Source organism: Lates calcarifer, linkage group LG7_1, assembly GCF_001640805.2.
Source record: "Lates calcarifer isolate ASB-BC8 linkage group LG7_1, TLL_Latcal_v3, whole genome shotgun sequence".
NCBI lineage: Eukaryota > Metazoa > Chordata > Actinopteri > Centropomidae > Lates > Lates calcarifer.
Window position 1 is genome coordinate 2504804 of NC_066839.1, and position 18182 is coordinate 2522985.

At 42.2% G+C, this 18182-nt stretch overlaps 4 protein-coding genes and 1 long non-coding RNA gene across 6 annotated transcripts; 2 read left to right on the top strand and 3 right to left on the bottom strand.

The window, feature by feature from the left end:
- On the top strand, positions 1-4606 carry LOC108887494 (uncharacterized). Its single transcript, XR_001961643.2, has 3 exons — positions 1-4072; positions 4162-4310; positions 4401-4606. It is a non-coding gene; the product is annotated as an uncharacterized LOC108887494 (long non-coding RNA).
- A 2397-nt stretch (positions 4607-7003) lies between these two features.
- On the bottom strand, positions 7004-8980 carry batf3 (basic leucine zipper transcription factor, ATF-like 3). The gene is made up of 4 exons (XM_018682974.2): positions 8812-8980; positions 8436-8540; positions 7903-7947; positions 7004-7801 (listed from the first exon to the last, which is right to left on the bottom strand). The coding sequence occupies exons 1-4, from the start codon at positions 8884-8886 to the stop codon at positions 7658-7660; spliced, it is 369 nt and encodes a 122-aa protein (XP_018538490.1). The 5' UTR covers positions 8887-8980; the 3' UTR covers positions 7004-7657.
- Positions 8981-9338: 358 nt separating this feature from the next.
- nsl1 (NSL1 component of MIS12 kinetochore complex) lies at positions 9339-12071 on the bottom strand. The gene is made up of 6 exons (XM_018682953.2): positions 11844-12071; positions 11398-11470; positions 11137-11267; positions 10970-11024; positions 10414-10481; positions 9339-10310 (listed from the first exon to the last, which is right to left on the bottom strand). The coding sequence occupies exons 1-6, from the start codon at positions 12030-12032 to the stop codon at positions 10053-10055; spliced, it is 774 nt and encodes a 257-aa protein (XP_018538469.1). The 5' UTR covers positions 12033-12071; the 3' UTR covers positions 9339-10052.
- Positions 12072-12124: 53 nt separating this feature from the next.
- tatdn3 (TatD DNase domain containing 3) lies at positions 12125-18148 on the top strand. Of its 2 annotated transcripts, none has more exons than XM_018682951.2 (11): positions 12125-12312; positions 12614-12646; positions 12822-12895; positions 13190-13274; positions 13577-13639; positions 14495-14604; positions 15034-15089; positions 15186-15298; positions 15731-15811; positions 15895-16025; positions 17760-18148. In XM_018682951.2, the coding sequence occupies exons 1-11, from the start codon at positions 12256-12258 to the stop codon at positions 17842-17844; spliced, it is 888 nt and encodes a 295-aa protein (XP_018538467.1). In that variant the 5' UTR covers positions 12125-12255; the 3' UTR covers positions 17845-18148. The 2 variants fall into 2 exon arrangements, with proteins under 2 accessions (XP_018538467.1, XP_018538468.1); XM_018682952.2 differs by lacking the exon at positions 17760-18148 and adding an exon at positions 16172-16298.
- LOC108887493 (spermatogenesis-associated protein 45) lies at positions 16147-17761 on the bottom strand. The gene is made up of 2 exons (XM_018682954.2): positions 16691-17761; positions 16147-16283 (listed from the first exon to the last, which is right to left on the bottom strand). Exons 1-2 carry the CDS (start codon positions 16929-16931, stop codon positions 16264-16266), a joined length of 261 nt encoding a protein of 86 aa, XP_018538470.1. The 5' UTR covers positions 16932-17761; the 3' UTR covers positions 16147-16263.
- Positions 18149-18182: the final 34 nt, after the last annotated feature.

Here is an 18182-nt window from a genome sequence, read left to right on the forward strand (position 1 = left end):
CAGTTTATTCTCAGTTCAGCTTGTGGTCACAACCGAGGTCACTGTAAGTTGAGCTGCTCTCCATTCACATTTCTCTCCAGGAAGTGATCACAGTTTTTACCACTAACTTTGATCTTATTGATCAGACACCAGGAGGTTTCTAGCTGGTTTTGTCTTGTTGTTTCGTTTACTGTGGGCTGAAACCTTAATTCTTGAAGTATTGTGGCCTGTGGTCCAGACCAATGGTTGCTCTTCCCATATGGGATATTGGCCAACATGGGGCCAAAGTACACACACACACACACACACACACACAGATGAAGGGGAGGAGGGTAAAAAGGAGAGGGAAGATGCTTTGTCATTTTCTCAACTGAGGGAGAAACTGATGCAACTCAGTCACAAGCGGAGGCAAGGTGACTGATGCAACCACGCTGTCATAATCTTTGACCAGCAACATCCTGTATGGTCAAAGGTCACAGCTACACACATGGACACACAACCGCACATAGATTTGGAAATATCATCGTCACTCAAATACCAGGTAAAATAATTTCACAGTATGCACAGTAGCATGACACAAAGGAACTTATTCACTGATGTGTTAAATACAAGGAACATGAGTCTGTCTAAGGAAATAACACTGAACGTGATAGAAACCACATTTATTATCAATCACTGACACCCAGGCATGACTGGTGTAAAAAATAAACTAGTAAAGCTGTGAGGGCGCTGATGTTAAATGTTTTATATACATAGCACTTTCCAAATCAAAGAGATAACAGCTTTTAACAAAACAGGCAATAAAATCAAGGAAGGACAAAAGGGGAGATAGAGGATTACTGTGTAAGAAGGAAGGAAAATCCAAACAGCTGTAAAAATCTATAAAACAATTGGACATATCAAAGCAAGGGATTATATTACAGAGAGTATAAACGAGGTATAAAAAAGTCATCAGTAATTTTCACAGATAGAAAAGTGGTGCTATGGGGCTGTGTTTGTATTTCTGACACTTTTAATGTGGGTTTATGAAAATAGGTGCAGAATTGATGAGTCTGACTCATTTTTTTAAACCAGTTGTTAAAACAGAAAAAATAAGTTAACAAGTCCCTATCCACAGAATATGATGCAACACTGGCTTCTGAGCTCTTGTTTGCTTTGGCGGTGAAGCTGTTATGAGCTCTGTGGCTGTTTGGCAACTTTGACATTTTTCTGTTGCTGCTTCACATTAAAATTCATTCACCAGCAAACCACTGTTGAGCTTATAATATTGACAATTGTCAGTAGATCAGTTTTTGAGGACGGTGGAAGAAGAAGCAGCAGCAAGGCCGTCCTGGTGGTCACTCGTCTGAGTTAAAGGGGCTTTTTTGTGCGTTTCCTCTGCCACTGAAAATGGTCTCTTGTTGGGTGGTCATGCCAAGAGCTTCAGCCATTATTGCGTTTACAGCACAAGAGGTTAAGAGACTGCAGCGCTAATCTGCAAGCTACGGATTAGCTACTAGCTACTGAGTCACTATCGGATAGTGGCGAGACAGGCCGGGGCTAGCTGGTTAGCATGCTGACCTCAGTAGAAGAAACAAAGTGACAGAACTAGAAACAAAACACCTACATTGCTGTCCATTGCTGGAGACAGCTCTTGGCGGTTAAAGGAATGAAGTAAAGAAGAAAAAAAAACCATTAAGATCATTTCGATAACAGCTATGAGGGATCAGCCGTGGGGGAAGGACAGATGCTTTCTGCAGATTGAGCAAACTTAAAATATGTCATGAAGATAAGCATCTGTTACTAAAAGTATGGGTGTTGTTAGGGTTGGGTTTAACACCGGTGCTGTTCTGCTCTGACTGCGGCCGTCTGTGGGATCGCACGGTGTCAGTATCCAAAGTATGTCATACTGAAACTCTGTCACATCAAAGTGAACTTTTCAAGGGTGTAAATCGAAGCAAAAAACAGTGTTCTGCCCCAGTGCTCATAACAAATTCACAGGTATAGATGTTCAAGAGCAGGAGGAATGTGTGTCTTGACAGACTTGTACAGTTAGATTTAGAGACAGTGTCTTTAGCCATATAATGAAGACAGCATGTGTGTTGTGGAGAATATGGATGGACAGAAGATGTGGATTAAACTTCAGAGGTGGTGTGAGAAGTTTCTCTACACGTTTAAAAGACTGTGAAACCTGCTCCTTTACTTCTAGATTTTCTTCTCTGTGAAAGATGAAACTGCTGACTTTTTACAGCCACTGGGTGGAGTATCACTTTAAGCTTAATTCATTATAAATCCATCCAGCTGAATCAATAACTGTGGGAACCCCTGTAACCTGCCAACAATACAAACAATATTGCTAGACTTTGCAAACGACTGAATGTCTGCAGAAACCCTTCAGGAACCTTTTTGCAAGACAGGCAGTTTCGATGTACAAATTTAACCACATTCGACAGATGGATCATGAGAAGTCAAAGTCAAAGACACTGAAATAGTGTGGGCAGACTGCATCAATGACCATTTCAAGGAAAACATTATCCAAGCAGGGCGAGGATTTCACATGAGTAATGGTATCTGTGTGGGTGGGGAAGGAAATAAAACTGCAGAAAGAGGAAGAAGATAGATCAAAACCAGGAGGGGGGAAATGTGGTATCCGCGACTCTCGATTTCTCAATTTGTATATGAGTTGAATCAGATATTTCTCACAGAGTTTTGGGAAAGCTTCAGTAACATCTGTTGGATGACTCTGTAATGACGGAATTTATGACATTAATAAATAATCCCATAAAATGTGTGATATTTCTGTCAAAATATGCAATAAATGTTTTATTCTTGCCTTCTTTCAACTTATCCTCTCTGGAGCCTGGAGTCGCTCGACAATTCTGATGATTTGGACGAAACACCAATGCGGTGTGTCACTGTCGTACAGCGTGTGTGTTGTTTGTAGTTGTGTTTTAGAGGGAACCGGGTCCAAGCACCACCAGAACTGTACAGCGGGCCGAATGTGGCTGATGTGGAAACACATTTTACTGCAGAGTGTGTTGGACTTCGGAGGTTCATGTTATCCTCCTGTACCCCACAAAGACACCCACACCAACCAGAAGGGTTTGCTAGCGAAGTGACAAAGACATAATCCCGCACTGACTTCCCACCCATGAACATTTCTGTTTGTGTGTGACCAACCAGACCACACCTGATGATTTCACAGATTCTCAAAGTTTTTAACTGTGTGCACATCTGCACATCCTCAGGATTTAATGTAACGACTCCACCTCAGATTAAAGAGCTGATGTCAGACTGCCATCTCACTATTTGTGCATTATTTGCTTTTTAGGGGTAATTTGTTGTTGTTAATGTTTTTTTTTTTTCCTTCATCTGAGTTAAAAATTTGCTTTACTTGGCACAAAATTAGGAAGTTTGCCTAGATGTGAAGCATGAAGAAGATGCACGCTGACAGCCACCAAAAGAGTAACAAGATGCTTGATAACTTTTCTTCCAACGGCTTCAGTATTCTGTTGATTTCCTGAGGAAGTTATTTTCTCTTTACCTTGGATCGACATTCAAAAACACTTGTTAGAAATGCGTTCGTATCTCGTAAGAATCGACTTTAACTCTAGTCTTAAAGACTAAAGACTCTAAGATAGGAAATGGAAAGTCCAGCAATTCAGTATATTTCCTCTGCCCTGCCTTTCCTTCCAGAGAAATTACCAAGAATTCAGTCCAATTCAGGAGAAGCTTATGCAGCTTTATAGTAGGTGGAAGGTGTGTCTATACCGGTGCCTTTGTGTGTTTTGTTTTGTGATGCGTTCTTCCTGTTTGGGCATGTGTGGTTTTTCCACACTGGTCCCTAATTTCTTTTTCGTGAGAATTTTTTAGGGAAAACATGGACTCAATTCATCAACAGGCTGGAAACATTAGCAGGTGGATCCATGACAGAGACTATGACCATGTTTTCCACTTCTGAAGCAACAGCTGCCCACACCGTGTTTTAATGCCAAGCTCTGGCAGAGCGCAGTGTAAAGGTGATGTTTGGATGTAACACTTTCATTTCCTGCCTGTAAAATTATCAAGAACTTCAGGATCAGGATTTCACCACAAGTCTGGATGTAGTGGGATGGTGTGTATTTTTGTGAATTTTTCTGCATGTATGTTTGTGTCACAGCTGTGTGTTTTTGTGTCTGAAGCAGCGTGTCTGTGTCTTTGCAGGCATCACGCTGTATTCCCCAGAAACACTCTGAGTGACATGTTACTTCTCGCTCAGGAACTGTGCCATCAGTTTCCTGCGGAAGTCTGGCTGCTGAACAAACGCTCGAGTGTTTGTGGTGAGCGGAGTTTGACGTTTGAGGTTGTGCAGGGTGAGTTTAAATGTTGATGACATTACCTTTCTGTGCTTTATAGTGTTTTTTTTAATGTTTAACGTCGCTCACCTCCCTTTTTTATTCCAGATCCTGCTTCCTGCACCTTGTGTGTTTTGTGCTGCTATGATTGTCTTTATTCCTCAGTGACGTACCAGCCATTATTCCCAGTGTGAAGTCTATCAGGTTTATTGACCCTGTTGTTAGTTATCTGGCCTCGCTGCAGCTCTCTCCCTGGGTGTTTTTGACTTCCTGTGAACTGACCAGTTTCTCATTAAAGACTTTTAATTTTGGAATCCTGTTTTTGACTCCCAAGTCCAAAACCTGGCTTTTTGCTGAGTCATTGAGAAAGGCACAAATAAGAGTAAATGAATCAAGGATTCAAGGAGCTTTATTGTCATTTCAACACATGTGAACATGAGGTGAAACGAAATAGGATACTCTGGTCCCGGTGCAAGCCAATTACAGAATAAATAACTAAATAATAAATAACTAATAACTAAAAGGGAAATAAAATGAAATGACATGACACAACAACAATATCCAATGTGATATGTAGCCAAGAGTATTTGGACATCTGAATGAGGAAATCAACTTGTGACTGTCATGATCTGCCCCTGCCCTGAGACTCCCTGGCCTTTGTGTTAGTTCCTGTTTTATTTGGAAATTATTTTCCTTATTGTGTCCGTTATAATTTTGTTTCCTGGTCCTGTGTGTTCTTCCATCCTATGTTTCATCTCCTCACCTGTTCCCACTTCCTCTAATCAGCCCTGCAGTCACCTGGTCTCTCCACACCTGCACCTCATTCCATAATCAACCTGGGCTCTATATATACAGGTGCTCAGTTTGCCTGCTCTGTTTCTTTGAGTCACCTCATGCTTCTACCTCAGAGTTTTCTTAGTGTTCCTGCTTCCAGTGTTTATTGAAGAACTTTCTTTTGGGTCCTGAAATCCTGAACCATAATGGCTTGGTGGGAAAAAATCTCAAAAATCTTTCTTATCATGAAATGGATGAAATACTTCTCCATCCAGATGTCTGAGAAAAAGGTCGAATTCCTGCTCGGTTTCACCATCGAGTTTATTAAAGACATGTTTCATCTCCAATAAACACTGTGTCTGATAAAATCTGACACTGTGTGGGAAGAATTCAGCCTTTTCTTTCACATGGTTTCATTTACTTCTGCACAAAGATTTCCAGGTGTATATCTCTGCAGGGACATTTTGCCTGAATGGCCTTCTTTGACCTTGTTACGTTTTCCATTGAAATCAAAGAAAAGTGGTTTCAATTCAATTAATGTTTTGTAACTCACTCCATTAAAGGAGCAGTGTGTAACATTTCTACCGGCAGAAGTGGAAAATCATATATATAAGTACGTTTTTATCAGTGTATAATCACCTAAAACAAATCGTTGTGTTTTTGTTCACTTAGAATGAGACATTTTTATCTACATAGGGAGTGAGTTTCTTTCCACGGAGTCAGCCATGTTTCTATGGTAGCCCAGAATGGACAAATCAAACTCCTTTCATGTTTTTACATTGACGCTACAGCTTATATGTGGAAGATGAAGAGGAAGATAGTACCAGTAGTTTTATATATCTAAATGTAGCTATATAAATAAATGCCTTTACGTGACAGAGTAGTTGATACGGTACTTGACACCATTTTGTCACCTGACGACCACCGTAGACTCTCAGACACAGTTGGAAAGGGAGGGGTTGGGGGGATGGTATTCAGGTGGTTGTAATCTGAGTTGTCACACTTTAAATTCAAGTCTGTTTTGGTGTCTTTCCCTGTGACAGAGGGATACAACATTAGACCTCGGGATGCAAACGGCAGGTGCTCAGACGGATGTCCAGCTCTGTAAATTTAATAGATTCTGATGTGGGTTGATAAGAAGAGGCCTGGCTTTCGGTTTCTCCATTTCAGCTTCCAGAGGTGTTGGATGTGGCTGAGGTCAGGGTTCTGTTCAGGCCAGTCGAGTTATAGCTTGTAGGTTTAAGATTTCCCTCAACTGGAACTTTGCTGTCCAGAACAAACCCTGAAAAACTTCGCCAGACCGAAAATTTGCAACAACACAGTAACTCAAAATTGTTGTAACTGAAACATTTACATGTATTAACCTTAAAAATTTGCCTTTGCAACAGAAAAAGCAGAACAGTCTTGGCTGTTTCTAGAAGTAATAGTCAGTCCAGTTTCCCAGAAGTCTGCAGCAGAGAAATGGGTCAGTTCCACTTAAGTTTACCACCTTTGTTTTGCGTCAGCATCCTTTACATCGAGATTAACTTTTATTCACCTCGGCGTGAGAGAGGAAGGAAAAACGAAAGAGAAACACGGAGCACATTATATAATCGTAACGTCCGATGCAACTGTGGTCAGATTGGGGAACTGTGACTTTGTTCATCAATGTAACCGAACCACAGATTTCTATCTCGTTGCAGGTGAAGCAGAGTTTATGGAGCAACTTTCTGTGACTTAAAAATGACCTTTAGACCTGTGGTAAAATGAAGTAATATCCCAGAAGACCTCTGTTTTCCTTCAGCATGATTAATGATGGTGGTGAACGTGACCACAGTCACAGGAAACTTATGACAAATGCAAGGGTTTTGCAAAGGTTCCATACATGAGTTTCTAGTCCAGATCTGTGAAGCTGAACTTTATGGGAATGTGTATAAAATGAAACAGAAGACATCTAGAATATTTCCATTTATTGATTTTTATTATTATATTATTATTTTTTATTTTTAGTGTGAATGAAGCAAATCGGTTAAAACCAGTTTATATAACAAAGTCTGTATGTCAGGTGACAGGTTTGACCGTACAGAGACATTCTGTTGTATTTTTCCATGAGGAAAGATGAAAATGTGTAGTTAAACAATTTCCCCCTCAGATCAACACATCACACAAACTGTATGACTTTTATTTATTTATTGAATTGGAAAGATTGGTGGAAACTGTCACTCGTGGCAGAAAAAAACCCAATAATAAATGAGCTAATGGTTGAATACATTCTCCAGATCAAGAATGACATTTAGCTTTTTGAACTACATGTCGTTTTTCACCTGCAAGCCAAGAGGAGAGTCGAAACCATCTGTATCAGTGATGAAATCTATTACTGTATTTACATTATGAACATGAGCTGCTGTGTAAAAGTTCAACCACCAGAGGGCTCTCTTCACTCTGATTATTAAAGCTGCCACCGGAGTTCAGCAGCAGCAAACACCTGCCCGCAGTTACTGCTTTAACTCTGAACATGGTGAACACTGCCCTCTAGAGGTTCACTGGTGCATTACACAGAGCGTAGCTGTAGACGACAGGCTGCTGTGGTCACAGAAACATTACTCCTTGTCTCAGACGGAGCAGGCGGCCATGTTGTCAGGCTGCAGGTTGGGTGAGGTGGAGGAGGCGAAGAGGCAGTGCATGATGGGACAGAGGGGCTCATGGGCTCTGAGAGCTTCAGTCAGCAGGCGCTGCTCCTCAGACAGAGAATCCACCTGGAAGATTCACACCATGAATATCATAATGTCGCCTCTGTAGGAGTTTAGAACTGGCAGAAGAACGCCAGACAACAACATGGCACCATGTGATCAAGTACCTCTCTCCTCAGCTTTCGGTTCCTCTGCTCCAACAGCTCACAGGCCTGGAGGAGAGGGAAAGAAGGAGTAAAGAAGAGAGGGAACAAAAAAACAGGAACAGGCAGAAGTTATATATGAACGAAGGCTCATATATGCTGTGATCCTATTTTTAAATCTGTCTTCTCTGAGTGCCTCAGCTTTACTGAACTGAAATACCTGGAGTTTTCTTTTAACCTTAAATAAACAGTAATCTAACTTTAATCCTGCAGGTCGCAGCCGTCAAACAAAAGACAAAATGTCCTCAGTGCCAAAGTCTGCAGCTGAGGTGGAAGTACAAGAGAACACACACACCTATCTTTGTGGTGTGCTCTCCCTAACCCCGTCACCATCACCACTGATTGCCTACACCCAACCCTAAATCCAGCCAGTTTAAACTCGTGGGGTCTGGCCCCAAGAAACTGTCAGACCCCACAAACATAGAGGACTCCAGGTTTTCGGACCCCATGAATATAGTAAAACAAGGCCGCATACACACACACACACGCACACACACCTCATGCAGCAGGTCGGCTCTCTGTGTTTGTCTCTTGCGACTCTTCTGAGCTGCAACTCTGTTCTTCTCTCTCCTCTTCAGCCTCCTGCCTTCATCCTCTGAACCCTGCAACACACACACACACACACTGTACATAATAATATACACACTGAGCATGATTACATTTTGTCTAATCCCTTTATTCAGTTTGCATTCCTTGCATCTGCACTTATCATATTGTATAGTTTTGCATGCTTCTCTGCAGCCCAGTTTTACAGTTCCATCTGAGAATCACTCGTCTTCATCTGCCTCTGAGTGACCATTAAGAGATGCTAATTCTGCTAATAATGACCTCTGACCTCCCTGTGGTTTAAGGAGAAAAGCATCGTGATCTTACCTCACATGTCTCACAGAGGAGGTTGCTCCTGTTAATCTTCTGATGAGACTGGAAGGACGAATCGCAGTCTGACATCACAGGTTTTTAATGCGTTGCATTAAAATGAGAGAAACAGGAGGCTCTCCTGCTGCACTGCCTCTGTCACACAATAACAAAGTGCTGGCTGTGGGACTGGGCATCGAGTCCAGTGTGAAAACAACCAGGTTTCACTTCAGCTTTCTTTTCACTTTTCAATTTCGTTGCCATTTTAGAAGAAGCAGCGAGGACAGTTCACGTAAGTCATGTGACCATAGGGCCACGGCTGACCAGCACATCATCAGCGAGCCATATCATTACTGTAGTTTATGTTGACGTGATCCCCACTCACCAGGAACAGCCACGACATTAACCCACAGCTAAAAATAACCCCTGCACTTTTCACTTCTGTTTGAGTAGTGACATGACGACAGACCAGCACACTGTTGGCTTAGTTTATTTTCTGGAAGTTGCCATTAATAAGACAAATATAGAAGACTGGACACAGGAGAGATTGTGGAAGTTGTAAAAACTTTATATTACGAGAAAACATTTTTACAGGTTCTGAAAAATGACCATAAAACAAAGAAAGAGAAATAGTTAAAGCTGGTGGAGAGTACAAAGTTTCTGGAAATGAATTTTTACACAATATAAGCAGGATAAGTCACTTTTAGACTTTCATGTGATTCATTTTCATCCTAAATACGACAGTTTTTTACTTTATTCTTTCACAGATTCAGTGGCAAAGTCTCTCTCCAAAATCTGAGACTTAAAATTAAGACGTTTTCTAAACCAGACGAGATTAAGGTGATGGGTTAATGTTTATATGGTTCTTACTTTCACTTTAATAGTGATTTATTGGTGAGTGTAATAAGAGAGTTAGAGGTCCTCTGTGGCTTAATTCAGTTGGATGCTGTGTGAGGTGTAACTGAAACATGTTTGTCTTCACTGAACAGATGAACATATTTAAGGTGATTTTTTTTAGGCTGCATTTGTTTCAGGAGAACAGCTCCCTCTTATGGTTTGTGACTGAGTCAGAGAGTTACCCAGCAGTGATAATGTAAGACATGGAACCTTAACGACACAAAGTTTAAATGAATAAACCCCCAGAGTCAGATCCTGTTTCACCACTGTTGTCTATTCTTTTAAACAGCTGTAGAAACAAAACTTGTTGGTCCATTACACCACACCATCTTATTGTTCTGTGCTGGTGGTTGTGGAGAGCGTCACTCGGGTTCGCCCTCTCCCACGGAGCGATCTGGTTTCTTGGCGAGAGGCACATAGCAGTCTGTGGCTGCTGCTTCCTCTACGGCTCTCTTGATTGGCTGTTTGATCTTTGTAGCTGAGCCAGCAGGAGGCAGCGAGGCGTCTAATTGACCGCTGCAGCCGAACACTTCTCTGTGGATCTCTAGAGTGGCGTGACTCGGTTTCATGTTGAGGATCTCACAGAGGCCTTCGGCTTGTTTCTGCAGAGTGTTGATCGACTGCAGAGAAGAAGAAGCATGCGTCAGTAAAACTTTTATACAGTATATCCGTCTATTTAAAGCACATCTGCAGGTGAGAACTGGCTCAGGTTTGCTGTGTTACCTTTATGACCTGGATGGCCTGTTTCACCATCACAGGAGCTGCTGCTGACAAATCATTCATGATGCTCTCTGGTGAAACAAACACACACGAACAGAATCGTTACACCGGGCAAACAGCCAACAGGAACATCTGATTATATCACATCACATTAATCACTCTGACCCTCACTCACTGCCTCCAGAATCACTCTTATCTCTGGACTCTGCAGACAGACCACTGCAGCGTTTCATGATGTGTCCAGAACCTGCTGCTACACAGTCCACTGAAGTCGACTGAAACTCACAGCGTGAACAAAAAGCACTGATGCATTTAGGTATCTCGGCTCAGAGAGGGTGAAACTTTCAAAGAGAAGTAGTTCTTCCTGATCATATGAAAGCAAGAAAATGTCCGGAGCACAGTGTACTGTAGATCTGTCTGTTCTCACAGGAGGGAGGATACGACACGTTTAACATTTACAAACAGGTGCTGAGGAAATAAAGTGTGTTATTTTAGAAATGGTAGTGATGATAATTTATTTAACTGTTATTGATGATTGATTAGAGGTACAGTAGCTAACCTTGATCAGGGTCTTTGATCACCTCTTGAGGTTTGACTGCCTGCTCATACAGCCCCTGAAAGACACACAGAACAACACACAGCAGCAGATGTTAGAAAAGGACAAATCAGCTCTGGATGGTGCAGCTGTAGTGATGTGTATTATCTCTCTGTTACTCTGACACCCACCATGATTTTGCGTTCAGCCTTGAGGGAATGGACCACATGGGGCAGGATCTTTCTGGGGTAGGCACGGCGCCTCCTGGTGGTCTCAACAATGGTGTCATCCAGGATGCTTTCCAGATCCACAGCCTCATCCTCTGCTCAGTGTGTTAGTGGTGGCAGGAGGGGACAAACAGAAACTAGTTTATTAAACATTTTATTGATTATGGAGGTAACTGAACTCTTAACGCCTAAAAAAGTTGTTTGAAGTAAGGGGTGATGAATCACCTTCAGCATCAGGTGCCTCCTCCCAACGCTGTCCATTCACCAACACATTGTCCTGAACAGCCGCCTCAAAGTTCTGCACAGATGCAAACACTAATCAGTACTGAACACAGACCTGACTGGCTTAAATATAAAGTTGAGATTGTATATAAATAATGTGCTGCCCTCTATCACGTGTACGCCGAACGTATCAATTAATCTAAAAAAAACATTTAAAGGGCTCTTAATGTTGTTTTTGCTGGTGTGTGTTAATGTTGACAGCAAAACAACATTAAATACGAGATTTTCCGAATGGAATTTGGTGTGCACTTCTGGAAGCCTTCTTATGCGGAATTAACTCCACATAAAACAACCATCAGCAGTCTGTTGATGCTTGACAGGAACAGTTTGGAACCCCTGACTTATCTACATTTACAGTTAGTGATATTAAGATGTGAAGTCCAACCCACCGCCAGCAGCTCCTGCAGTAAAACTCGCTTCGTCTCCTCTGCAATTTCCGGCTGACCGTTGAGGGCTGTCTTCAGAATATCTTTATATTTATTTATCTGTTCGACGACTTGTTGTTTAGACGTTACTTGAACTCTGTATTCTTGATTTGTTTCATCGCTGGGCGAGTTCTCTCTCTCCACGGTCTCCATCTTTACCGCCAACTTTGTTTATATTTTTTTTTACGCAAACCGGAAGTGAATTAGGAACTTCCTTGTCCGACTGCAAAAATTGTCCCCGCATCAACACCTCGAGCATCACGGAAGTGTTCCGCGCGGCGTTAGCTATGCTTCGAAAGATAAATTTAGCAAATATCGTTGTTTTTCCGCATTGTTTGCGCTTTTAGCCGTTATTAGATTATTACTTAGATTTTCAATGGACTCTGGCTTCGTTGACTGTCACTGTCACATATCAGCCCGTGAATTTGAAGAGGTAGGCTGTCAAATGTCCATGTGGCTGTAAACAGCACTAACCTTTAGCTAATATAAACAACAGAAAAACACGTTTCAAAGAATTTTGCCCTCACTCCATCAAATGAAGACTACACACATACATATGCTGCCACTTAACACCACAGATATTCATTTTAGCCTGTAAAGTACACGACAACATTTTAACTTACACTCACTGTTTATCATTTACAGACTCTTCAGAGTTGTTAGCTACAGGTTTTCCTCTGTTTATTTCACTGTTGTGACGTTAACGTTAGTAACGTTTTGTTTTTTCTTCGCAGGATCTGGAGGTTGTGATCCAGAGGACCAGAGAGGTCAGTTATAAGATAACACACTGCGTTTCAGGAGCTTTATCAGAGCAGGAAATAGGAAATAGGCCTGAAAAATATGGTTGAAATTAATGCAAGAATGTTCATATTTACAGTACATTGATACTATGACAGAGTCATGATGAATATGAAGCCAGGTTGACTTTTTGTGTGTGTGTAGGCCGGGGTAAAGACTCTGGTTGCAGTTACAGAAGAGGTCGGGGAATTCAACAGAGTTCTCCAGCTGCAACACCGGTCTGTATACCTTCACTGTTATGTGATCGGTGCTTGCACATACATAGAGCCTGTCTCATAAACTTCTGTGCAGGGAGGTCAGGTGCAGTAAACATATAAAAAGACAAGAGAAAGACTTTGAATAAAAACAGGGGCAGAGATTCAGATTTCAGATTTGGGACAGAATCTGAGTGAACGTACCTTCTCATGCACAGTGTGTAGAATAAAAAGATTTACATTGTGCCATACAGCTGCTCTCAGCTGGACAGCCTGGTGTTTATTATTCTGGATGTTTCTCTTAAATTCCTCTCACAGCTATCCAGATCTGGTGGCTCCATGTTTTGGCATCCATCCGCTGCAGGGCGGTGGGGGGCCTGAGCAGCGCAGCGTGAAGCCTCAGGTAGGAAAACAGTCCACTCTGCATCCATCTCTTTTAGTATTTTACTTTACTGACTCTGAGAAAATGAGGAGTAACTGTATCCAGTCTGCTCAGTGGGAGAGAGGGTGAAGGAAGCATTAGACAGAGGGAGGAAGGGTGTGTTTCTAAAGCCTCTGGAAGGGATGAAGGTGTATTTATTTTTTACTCACTGAACTGAAACATTCCCAAACAGTGAATATTACCCACGATTCCCTTCTCCTTCTGGAACACGAAGTAACAAACAGACCAAACTCAGTTTCTAATTGTAGATGTATTTTTCACAGGACCTGGATGCTGCCCTGCCATTGTTCTACAAACACAGAGAACGCCTCGTTGCTATTGGAGAGGTAGACACACACACACACACACACACACACACACACACACACACACACGTTTGTACTTCTACACCTGTTGGACCAGTACAGCTCCTTACTGTAACCTAAACCTCTGTCTAATATGAACCTTAGACCCAGGTCATAGCCCTCAAACAGCTCTTCAGAGGGTTAAATACCTGACAAACTGTCGTCACACTCAAGGTCTAAAACTGTAATTGGTCCTCACAAAGATCGAAGTCCATGAGCACACACACACACACACACATAATACACACAACCTTTTTACCTACATTCTTACATCGTTTTCAATGATTGTCACTAATTACATCACAGTTCCTATGGCTTAGGGATGTGCAGGGATTTAATAAAACATCTCTCTCACACACACACACACACATTAACACACACTAGTACACACACACACACACACACACACACACACACACACACACACGTGGCTTCCCTCCAGTGAATAAATCCAAACTTTGATGTGACTTCTGGAGAAGAAAAGAAGCTTAAACTTGTTAAAACTCCAAACTCACCTTTTAATCTTCTTTGTCAGGAAACGTTAATGAACAGTCGCACACATACTGTTCTGTGTCATTAATGCTGTGGAGGTCTATAGATCCTCCTGTGTGGGGAATGTGTGTGTTAGTCAGGGCAGTTTTCAGGCCTCAGAGGGCTGAGTCAACAGTCCCAGACTCCTGTTTCCATAACTGTTATTTTTATGGATCAGGTTGGAGGCGCAGCGAGGCCGACTCCTGCTGCTCCAAACACTTTCCCACATGCATTTAACTCTGAAATGATGGGACCAGTTTTTGGGATCTAATGAGTTCTTGTTTTTTTGTCTTCTTTTGGTTCCAGATTGGCTTAGACTTCACACCGTGGTGCGCTCCCACTCAGCAGGACAGAGACGACCAATCAACCGTCTTCATTAAACAGCTCAACGTCGCCAAGGAGCTGGACCTACCTGTGTGAGCTCAGTGGAACAGAACGTGATATCTGAAAAACACCTGAGGGATTTTCTTTTTGACACAATTTGGCACAAATGTTCTCTCGGACTGGAGGATGAAGTGGTTAGATTTTGATGGTCAAAGGTCAAAGGTTAAGGTCACTGTGACCTCACAAAACAGTTTGGCCATAACTCAAAAATTCATTCACTAATTATGACAAAATTTAACACAAATGTCTAAGAGGATAAAATAAAAAAATGATGACTTTTTATATGTCAAAGATAAAAAAAATTAAAGTTATCAAGCACAGGCTGAAGCTGCAGGTCATCTCAAAACAAATGTGTGGAAATCCAACCATTTATTATATTATCGTCTGTTAAAACGGAAGATGAACAAGACTGTGCTGATGAATGTGTTGATGACTCGTCTTTCTTCCTGTTCTCCGCACAGGAACGTCCACTCACGATCAGCTGCTAGAGTCACCATAGAAACCCTGAGAGAACGAGGTGAGTGTTTGGCTGCTGAGCCTCATGTTCAGCACACACTCTGTACACAGCTGCAGAACACACAACCAGAAGCTACCACTCTTGATTTCCTGTCAGGTATCAGTCGCGCTCTGCTTCATAACTTTGCCGGGAAGCCGTCGGTCGCTCTGGAGGGTGTGAAGGCCGGTTACCTCTTCTCCTTTCCCCCTGCTGTCTGCAGGAACCAACAGGTCAGTGTGAGTTCAGCGTACAGATGAAGCCATGAGAGGATAAAACAACTATGATTCTGTAGGTTAACCCCTCAGGGAATATACTGTATGTTCAAACCAATAGGTACCTAATGAAGTGCATATGTTTACATCAGAATGGATTTTCACACGTGTACGACAGAAACGTCTTTCTCTGAACATTAAATCCATAAAACTTCAACTGAACTTTGGTCCATCTGCAGTCATATAAAATGAATACACAGTATGTTTTCACTGACATGTGATGCACTGTAGTTCACTACAGTTCAGCTTTGACTCTGTTGGCAGTAATTTACTGAACGTATACTGAGTGTTTTATGTGTATAAGTCGTGTGTCAACCTGTTCTGTATCTGCTGTATCTGTCAGTCCATTATAATGAGGCGACAGTGACAGATTTTAATGTTACCACACAGAGAGACAAACTGATCAAGCAGCTCCCACTGGAGCACATCTGTCTGGAGACCGACTCTCCTGCACTGGGGCTCGACAAGCACGTAAGTTTCAAACGATTAAACTTCATCATGTTTAGATGTGAGTGCAGCTTTTTAACCTCCTCCTGTCTCCGTCGGTCTCCCAGGTGAGGAATGAGCCCGCTAACATCGCTCTGTCCTGCCGGTACATCGCTGACGTCAAAGGTCTGTCACCGCAGACTGTTCAGCTCGTCACGGCGCAGAACGCTCGCAGACTCTTCCCCAAGGCCGACAGCCGGTAACACACACATACACAAGTGTTTGTTTGTGTTGGTTTGAGGGTGAAGTTTTACAGGAAACACACAGAACGTGCTCATTGATCCTCAGAAACAAAGTGAATTATGTTCACAGGTTTGTTTATTATGTTGTATTCTTGTTGAACAGTTGCACAACACAACACTATTTATGGAAATAAAATCCTGAAGAGTTGAGGTGTGTTCAGGTGCCATGTGTACATGTGTGAGGTCTGCAGCCGTCTACACCAGGTGAGATTTATCTGCAAGAGAAGGAAAGAGGAATTACAGACGGAGGCACAGGCAGATTGTTTAAAGATTCAACCAAACCTGATCAATATAGAAATAATTCAGATGTATTAAAGTCAGTTCTGTTTTTCTACACGTGTAATTAAAAGAAATGCAGTCTTATCTCCTCAAGGCAGTAAACAAATATGGCAGCATGGCTTTGTGTTCCCTCATAAATAATCCATCAGATATCTGATACTGACAAATATATCTCTGAGAAATGATGTAGATTCAGATGTGTAGCTTCCACCTCCTTCAGTATGTTTAGGGTATATTATAGACGTATATAAACTGACAAGACCCGCGTTAAACTGCACTCTGTGAGTTAAACCATATGGAGACATTAGGTCCACAGGAGCAGAGGGTTTCAGTCGCAGCTCACAGCTTTCTTCGAAGTGCCTTCTCTCTGGAAGTTTGACGGGGGGCGGCCTCTCGGTGCGGGCCGTCGTGCTGCGCTGCGGTCCGGTCAAAGTGGTGAGGAGGACCGGGCTGGTCCGCAGGTGGCTCCCGCAGTGTCTCCTCTGGGTCCTCTCCCAGGACTGACGGGGGTTCATCTCCACCTGACACCACGTCTCCCTGCGCAGGTTCAGCTCCAGTAGAGCCCGCTCTCTAGATCCGGACATCGCCGTGTTTTTTTACTGGTGTGTTTCTTTTTTTGTTCCTTCTATAAATTATCCAAAGTGGAGTCAGTTTGTGATGCGAGAGTTTCCATGGCAACGGGGAACTTGAGGAAGCGTGTTTGCGCGTCAAAGATCTTTTATGTTTTGAAGGACGTCTTACTCTGTCGCGAGTTTAAGAAACCAGAGTTTACTGTCTTTATCAAACAGGTTTAAATACCTATGAAGCTTTATATTCTGCTTTATGTGGCAGCTGTGACTCAGACAGAAGTTATGGCTCCTTCTGTAAATACAGACTTGAGACCAAACTGACCCAAAATATACAACATCTCATTTCATCTCACTGGTAAAGGACCAGTGTCTCCTATTTTTAACATAAATCTTCTTTTCTTTTCTCTTTCTGGACAAAATTACCAGTAAAAGCAAATTCTTCTTTTCCCTGTTGGTGCCTGAAAACACAAGCAGAGTGAGAGCTCGCTCCCACCTTCTCCCTCCCCCCTCCAAACCCAGGCAACAGGATGTCAGGAGGTTATTTGACCCTGAACAAAGGAGGGATTTTCAGAGGCCTCTCAGAGAAAGGTGGACCTTTAAAGAGCAAGTAAACACAAACGTAAGATCTTGTTTTCTCTGCAGAGATACAGAGGTGAGTGACAGCACAGGCTCATCAATAACCTGGATATTAATGGACCAAAGTGTCAGTAATGTGGTTTATTAACATACAAATGCATCAAAGACCAGGACAGTGATGTATCAGAGCGACAGAGCCGATCGCTGATCTGAGTGTGGTGCAACAGAGAAGCAGTAAAATACTGTTCTACTTTGTTTTTGGCCCAGAATGAAATCACCTGTGGGCTCAGACTCCTTCACCTGCACCTTGCACCTCCTGCAGCAGACTCCCACTGGGTCAAACCCTGATTAGGATTAGAGCAGATAATGGCCTGAGCATATGGACGGGCTAATTACAGGAGGACCAAGCATCAGCGTTACAGAGCTGACGGTTAGTCCAGGAGTTCACATCTATCAACAACTGTCACATCATTTATTTGATTGTTCTACGTCAACATCTTTCATTAAATCAGCTCTTATAGAAATGATAAATGTGTGTAAGCTGATTAAACACACATTTAATGTGCACTGCTCCTTAATGTTTAATATTGCTGTTGTATTTGATAATAGTTGTCTCATTAAATTACTACATTTGTTAATAAATAGTGTTTTCATCAGTGTTTTTAGAAGTAAATTGGATTATTATCATCA

Bases quoted from the DNA above. Each gene is read 5' to 3' on its own strand.
- batf3 (XM_018682974.2), bottom strand. From the start codon at position 8,886: ATGTCAGACTGCGATTCGTCCTTCCAGTCTCATCAGAAGATTAACAGG. The intron at 7,948-8,435 runs GTGTGTGTGCGT...CCTCTCCTCCAG, and splicing joins GAGCCGACCTGCTGCATGAG to GCCTGTGAGCTGTTGGAGCA. The intron at 7,802-7,902 runs GTACTTGATCAC...TGAATCTTCCAG, and splicing joins ACCGAAAGCTGAGGAGAGAG to GTGGATTCTCTGTCTGAGGA.
- nsl1 (XM_018682953.2), bottom strand. From the start codon at position 12,032: ATGGAGACCGTGGAGAGAGAGAACTCGCCCAGCGATGAAACAAATCAA. The intron at 11,471-11,843 runs GTGGGTTGGACT...GCATCTGTGCAG, and splicing joins TACTGCAGGAGCTGCTGGCG to AACTTTGAGGCGGCTGTTCA. The intron at 10,482-10,969 runs GTTAGCTACTGT...TTGTTTCACCAG, and splicing joins GATCAAAGACCCTGATCAAG to AGAGCATCATGAATGATTTG.
- tatdn3 (XM_018682951.2), top strand. From the start codon at position 12,256: ATGGACTCTGGCTTCGTTGACTGTCACTGTCACATATCAGCCCGTGAA. The intron at 12,647-12,821 runs GTCAGTTATAAG...GTGTGTGTGTAG, and splicing joins TGATCCAGAGGACCAGAGAG to GCCGGGGTAAAGACTCTGGT. The intron at 15,090-15,185 runs GTGAGTGTTTGG...ATTTCCTGTCAG, and splicing joins AGAAACCCTGAGAGAACGAG to GTATCAGTCGCGCTCTGCTT.
- LOC108887493 (XM_018682954.2), bottom strand. From the start codon at position 16,931: ATGTCCGGATCTAGAGAGCGGGCTCTACTGGAGCTGAACCTGCGCAGG. The intron at 16,284-16,690 runs GTGAGCTGCGAC...CTTCTCTTGCAG, and splicing joins AAGGCACTTCGAAGAAAGCT to ATAAATCTCACCTGGTGTAG.